General features: G+C 41.2%; 1 protein-coding gene across 1 annotated transcript in view; it reads left to right on the top strand.

The window, feature by feature from the left end:
* The first annotated feature begins 568 nt into the window (after positions 1-568).
* The window catches only part of NUP35 (nucleoporin 35), a 31,400-nt gene continuing 24,722 nt past the window's right edge, over positions 569-7,246 (top strand). Inside the window, exons 1-2 of the mRNA XM_043894425.1 lie at positions 569-700; positions 6,103-6,273. Of these exons, the coding sequence (XP_043750360.1) occupies positions 661-700; positions 6,103-6,273 (211 nt within the window). The 5' untranslated portion in view covers positions 569-660. The remainder of the gene's footprint in view (positions 701-6,102; positions 6,274-7,246) is intronic.

Genomic DNA, 7,246 nt, shown 5'->3' with positions numbered 1-7,246 from the left:
GCAATGCAGGAGACCCCGGTTCGGTTCCTGGGCTGGGAAATTCCGCTGGAGACGGGAAAGGCTACCCACTCCAGTATTCTGGCCTGGAGAATTTGTATAGTCCATGGGGTCGCAAAGAGTAGGACACGACTGAGCGATTTTCACTTTCACTTAAGTAAAACTGTGCCTATATAACCTAAAATTAAAAAAAAAAAAAAGGCATAGAGATTGTAGAAAATATGCTTTGAGAATGGTTTCAGGCAGCTAGGCCCAGAAATTGACACTGGAAAGCGGCATCATCTGTTTCTCAAAGGCAACTTTTCCAGGCGGTACTTGAGAAAGAGCGTTGGGTAAACTCTCGCTAACTACTAAAGCGTTACTGTAACTTGTATTCCTATACGACTAAAGCCAACAAATCAGGAGGCTCACAGGTGAGCAATGAACTCCCGAAATCACAACTTCCACGTTGTTTCATCACTTTACCAGAGAAATTCTTCCCGCACAAGTAGTCTGAGCGGACCGTTGCCCTAAGCCAAAATGACAGCGCCGGCGCCACAACAGGTACAGCGCATGTCCGGAAGTTGCGCAATCCCATAAGGTAGCGCGCCCACACCCGTGGGGAGAGTTTCCGCCATTTTTGAAAATCAGGAAGGTCCGGGGGTGAGTGCCGCTGCTGCTGTGATGGCAGCCTTTGCCGTGGAACCCCAGGCGCCCACGTTGGGTGAGTAAAAAACTGCTTTTCCTCCGCTAGCACTGCGATGCACACTGTAAGCTTGGAAGCGGGTACGCTGAGAGACAGTAATCGTAGGGTCTCGTCTGCAAATTTCAAGCCGCAGAGAGCTAGCCCTTTGGCACGCCCCCAGGTTCCAAGTCCACCGCTTTCTCTAGGCGTCGCCACCCTGTAGCTACTAAGGGGACTCCGGGACGCTGCGGGCTCCGAGGAAGTCGAAGAAACGGTGGTCTTATGGTGACTAAGCCGCTTTGTATCCTCCCCGCAAGCCAGAGCCAGACCTGTCCATACCTGAGACTCACTCCGCCGGCGCCGCGGACGCTGTGCTGGGTTCCCGGATCCTGTGAAGCGTTGGTGGGAAGGTCCTCACCTGTGAACACGTGGGTGGGCGGTTCCCTGGAGTGTGGTCACCTTTCACCGCTGTTCGGTCTCCTAGGCTTCTCGTTACTGCTTGATTCCAACTCCTCCCGGGATTCGCAAAAGGAATGTGTTTTGAATGAAAACTTGAGTTGTTCGCTATTTAATTAACCAGGTGATGGCAACCATTGAGATATTCCCTTAATAGGAAGCCATGAGTTCGCTTCATTTTCTTTATCTTGGGAAAATGACTCTATTGTAGAGGATCTTTTTTCTCTACATTACATTCCTCTACATTTACGGTACCCACTCCAGTACTCTTGCCTGGAAAAGCCCATGGATGGAGGAGCCTGGTAGGCTGCAGTCCATGGGGTTGCGAAGAGTCGGACACGACTGAGCGACTTCACTTTCAGTTTTCACATCCATGCATTGAAGCAAGAAATGGCAACCCACTCCAGTGTTCTTGCCTGGAGAATCCCAGGGACGGGGGAGCCTGGTGGGCTGCCGTCTATGGGGTCGCACAGAGTCGAGACACGACTGAAGAGACTTAGCAGCAGCAGCAGAATGATTTTAAAAAATCATTTCCGTTTTATAATGGGGGCATTGCTGATATATGTTGTTGAAAAAAATATTGCATGTCAATCTTGGATGTCGATTATTTTATGTGTGTGTGTCGGTTGAGTTGTGGGTTTTGTGAGAACCGTGGAATAGCTTAAAACAGAACCCCCCCCCCAAAAAAAAAAAACATAAAATAAACCATCTATTATCATAGAGACGTATTTGAAAATTCGATTATAACTTTCTGACTTTGGAAAGGAAAGCAAGCACGGTATGTCTGTGTAGAATGAGTTTTATTAGAATTGAAGGCTATATGATGTTGGCCATGTTTTGTACAAAATCAGTTTCTTTTGACAATAGAGTAACTGGAACTGTTTTACTATTAGTTATAAAAATCTAAATGTGTAATATTAGGGGAGATACTCAGCTAATGGCTAGGTATTTATGTCTTGTATTATTTTAGAGGTCAGAAAACTTTTCATTTCCAGTATGAAAGTGTTCTGCTTAACAAAAGCATTGTCGAGTATATATTTTTTGGGGTTACAATTATGAATAAACCCCTGGTCGAAATCTGACATTAGCTGATATTGTTTAAATCCTTATTCCAGACGAGCTATAAACATTTTCCCAGCACCTTAGTTCAGTTCAGTCACTCAGTCATGTCAGACTCTTTGCGACCCCATGGACTGCAGCATGTCAGGCCTCCCTGTCCATCACCAACTCCTGGAGTTTACTCAAACTCATGTCCATTGAGTCCGTGATACCGTCCAACCATCTCATCCTCTGTCGTCCCCTTCTCCTGCCCTCAATCTTTCCCGGCATCAGGGTCTTTTCAAATGAGTCAATTCCTTGGCATCAGGTGACCAAAGTATTGGAGTTTCAGCTTCAGCATCAGTCCTTCCAATGAATATTCAGAACTGATTTCCTTTAGGATTGACTGGTTGGACCTCCTTGCTGTCCATGGGACTCTGAAGAGTCTTCTCCAACATCACAGTTCAAAAGCATCAATTCTTCAGCGCTCAGTTTTCTTTATGGTCCTACTCTCACATCCATACATGACTACTGGAAAAACCATAGCCTTAACTAGATGGCCCTTTGTAGGCAAAGTAATGTCTCTGCCTTTTAATATGCTGTCTAGGTTGGTCATAACTTTTCTTCCAAGGAGCAAATGTCTTTTAATTTCATGGCTGCAGTCACCATCTGCAGTGATTTTGGACCCCCCCAAAAATAAAGTCTGTCACTGTTTCCACTGTCTCTCCATCTATTTGCCGTGAAGTGATGGGGCCAGATGCCATAATCTTAGTTTTCTGAATGCTGAGCTTTAAGCCAACTTTTTCACTCTCCTCTTTCACTTTCATCAAGAGGCTGGTTAGTTGTTCTTCACTTTATACCATAAGCGTGGTGTCATCTACATATCTGAGGTTATTGATATCTCTCCCAGCAATCTTGACTCCAGCTTGTGCTTCATCCAGCCCAGCATTTCTCATGATGTACTCTGCATATAAGTTAATCAGGGTGATAATATACAGCCTTGACATACTCCTTTCCCGATTTGGTACAGCCTTGTTTTTCCATGTCCAGGTCTAACTGTTTCCTGACCTGCATACAGATTTCTCAGGAGGCAGGTCAGGTGGTCTGGTAGTCCCGTCTCTAAGAATTTTCCACAGTTGTGATTCACACAAAGACTTTGGCGTAGTCAATAAAGCAGAAGTAGATGTTTTTCTGGAACTCTCTTGCTTTTTCGATAATCCAACGGATGTTGGCAATTTGATCTCTGGTTCCTCTGCCTTTTCTAAATCCAGCTTGAACATTTGGAAGTTCACGGTTCATGTACTGTTGAAGCCTGGCTTGGAGACTTGAGCATTACTTTGCTAGCGTGTGAGATGAGTGCAGTTGTGCGGTAGTTGAGCGTTCCTAGCACGTAATGGAACACTAAAACTAATGGTTACTTCAACAAACAATGCTAACTGAGTAAGACACACCACTTAACATTTTAGGAGTAGAGACTCGGAAATGGAAATTTAAGGCTTGAGGATCCACCAGTGTAACTCTCTAAGGAACATTAGTCTGAGGGCCTGGTGGTTAGTGACAGTTTTGGTAAGAGTCCTTTGGCCCTCCTCACTCTGGTTATTTCTCTTGTATCACAATATGTATTTAGATGAGCCACAATTTTTTTGACTTAATTTTTACTATACTTGGTGTTGTTGTTGTTTAGTAGCTAAGTCATGCCTGATTCTTTTTTGACCCCATGGAAGGTTCTTCTATCCATGGGATTTCCCAGGCAAGAATCCTGGAGTGGGTCGCCATTTCCTGTGTCTCCTGCATTGGCAGGCAATTCTTTACCACTTTGCTACCTAGGAAGCCCATATATGTTTTTTTTTTTTTTCTTTTGGGGCTGGGAGATGGTACCTAAAACTTTGTACTTTGTGTTTATAAATATATGTTCATAATATACTTTTGTTTAGACTTTTGATTTGATTTTAGTATTATGTTCTTTGGAAATATGTAGTAGTACTGTGGTAACATGGTAACTAGCACTCTGAAGTAATTACAATGTAATGTAGCTTCTTCACACCTGTTTCAGTATTTGCTTGCTTTTCCTTTTTCATGTGCTTGCATTGTTACTATCAAGGTCTGCTATAATGGGAAATAAGAGGAGGAGTAAATACTGACAGCATTTGGATAGCACTAAACACAATTTTGAGGCTGTTAAAAGTTCAGTTCAGTTCAGTCGCTCAGTCGTGTCTGACTCTTTGCGACCCCATGAATTGCAGCACTCCAGGCCTCCCTGTCAATCACCAACCGGTGTAGTTAATAAAGGCCATATAAAGTATCAAGTGTTTGAACTTTCTGAGTGCCATAAATCACAAACCAGGCTTGTTAGATAATTGAAAAATTAAATTTTCATAAGCAGAAATTGCAAATTCTACATGTACACAGTAGTGAGTTTTGGCTATTGTAAGGTACTATTAGAATAATAATAACTAACACTTGTGAGTACTGATTGTATATTAGGCACTTGAGTTAAGTGCTTTATTAGCTATCTTTCTAATCAAAGCTGAGTGCTGTGATTATGTCCATCTTTCTGAAAGACTTGAAACCGGGTCTCTTGACTCCAGAGCTCATGTTTTCCTTACTGTGCTATTTTGTTTTGAAATTAGGAGAAGTTATAGCTTCCTTTTTTGGGCTCCAAAATCACTGCAGATGGTGATTGCAGCCATGAAATTAAAAGACACTTACTCCTTCGAAGGAAAGTTATGACCAACCTAGATAGCATATTAAAAAGCAGAGACATTACTTTGCCAACAAAGGTCCCTCTGGTCAAGGCTGTGGTTTTTCCAGTGGTCATGTATGGATGTGAGAGTTGGACTGTGAGGAAAGCTGAGTGCTGAAAAATTGATGCTTTTGAACTGTGGTGTTGGAGAAGACTCTTGAGAGTCCCTTGGACTCCAAGGAGATCCAACCAGTCCGTCCTAAGGGAGATCAGTTCTGGGTGTTCATTGGAAGGACTGATGCTGAAGCTGAAACCCCAGTACTTTGGCCACCTCATGCGAAGAGTTGACTCACTGGAAAAGACCCTGATGCTGGGAGGGATTGGGGGCAGGAGGAGAAGGGGATGACAGAGGATGAGATGCCTGGATGGCATCACTGACTCTATGGACATGAGTTTGAGTAAACTCCGGGAGTTGGTGATGGACAGGGAGGCCTGGCATGCTGCGATTCATGGGGTCGCAAAGAGTCGGACACGAGTGAGCGACTGAACTGAACTGAATAGCTTCCTTATTTTCATAGTTGGAATAATAATATTATCTATCCTATAAATTGTGAAAAATAGTTTTGAATGGATCATCATGAAGTATCAGTTCTCCTCTTAATTGGTTTTCTGTTAGGGAGACTTAGTAATTATTCCTAACTTTAAAATGAATGGTTTTAAAAAATTACCCAAAGCATATTTCTTAGTTGGTATGCTGTCATCACTGTTATTTCATATGTGCTTTAATGTGTGCATAATTACACTTTTACTACAGAAATGACACGGTTTTTGTGTATGGGGAAAGAAAAATGGGACATGCAGCTAAACCTGTTGTGTCTAATTTGTTTGGACTTTATGTTGCTAGTTCATCCTGTCCTTGTTTTTGGTTGTTACATAGTAGAAACTGCCAAAAATGGAAAGAAGTTGTTCTGTATGTAGTAGGGATTTTTTTTTTTTTTTAGTCAATAAGCTAAAATTTAAAAATAATTGTTGGTTCTTAAATCTATGAAATAATGTAAACAGCTGTCAAATATTATTTTGTTCCAAATATTTTCATATTTTTCTGGAAAAATTTTATGGTTTTTAAAATAATTTAACTGTGGTTCTGTAATATTTAACAATTTTATTAAATTCTCAAAATTGTGTATACTGGTCCTTGTATCTTTTTGTTACCTGTTATTACATTGAAGTCCTTTCTCTGTATTTTATTTTCTGATTCATTTAGGATCTGAACCAATGATGCTGGGTTCACCCACGTCTCCAAAGCCAGGGGTTAATGCCCAGTTCTTACCTGGATTTTTAATGGGGGATTTGCCAGCTCCAGTGACTCCACAGCCTCGATCGATTAGTGGCCCTTCTATAGGAGTAATGGAAATGAGATCACCTTTACTTGCAGGTAGGTAAATGCTTGGGCTTCCCTGGTGGCTCAGCTATGAAGAAACTCCCTGCCAATGTAGGAGATGCGGGTTGGATCTCTGGGTTGTGAAGATCCCCTGGAGAAGGAAGTGGCAACCCACTCCAGTATTCTTGCCTCGGAAATCCCATGGACAGAGGAGTCTGGCAGCCTACAGTCCATGGGGTCTCAAAAGAGTTGGGACATGACTTAGTAACTTGACAACAACAAAGGTAAATTGCTTAGTGTAGTTTTAAGTACTATCAGTACATGTACTAGAATTTTAAAAAGAGTAGTGATGCAGCTTTCACCTTCATCAACTAAAATTATTGAAACAGGTGTAAGCAATGTAATTTACTTTAATTCTTTTTTTTTTTTCCAATTTACTTTAATTCTAACAATCACTCCCTAAAAATATGCATACTGCATTTTTCAATCTAGCATTGATTGTAACACTCACCATTAAGCACCACTAGGAGAGAAAAACACTAAATATGATACACCATTTGCCATTTTTTGTAAATTATTCCTATTTCAGAGATGTTAAGTGTGTTTGGGTGGGGAGAGGGGAATATGGTCATTCAACTTCAGCAGGCTTCAGTTTAAAAAATTCGTCTTAATATAATAACAGCAAATATTCAGTCAAAAGAAGTATAATTTGTAAATTTGTAGATATGAATTTGACTTCTAGTCTTAATGAGTTAAGATTCTCACTCACTGTGTTTAGTGAAAGGACTTACTTCACAAACTATGTCTTGTAGTTGCCAGCACAAAATATTGTTACATAAATGAAACATCTAATACAGACTCTTAGCAAACAAATATTTTAAAAGATAATTTGGAAGTTTTGATCACGAGTATTGAGAGCTACAGAAATGGTTGAATTCCAAATGTGAGCTAATAAGTGGTTTAATAGATGTTTAAATGGAAATTCTTCTTTCTTTAATTGTCCTAAGATATTATTGGGCATCCCAAT

The sequence above is a fragment of the Cervus elaphus genome, chromosome 33 (genome assembly GCF_910594005.1).
Source record: "Cervus elaphus chromosome 33, mCerEla1.1, whole genome shotgun sequence".
NCBI lineage: Eukaryota > Metazoa > Chordata > Mammalia > Artiodactyla > Cervidae > Cervus > Cervus elaphus.
Note: the sequence above shows the minus strand (reverse complement) of the source record. Positions and strands in the feature narration are given on the sequence as shown.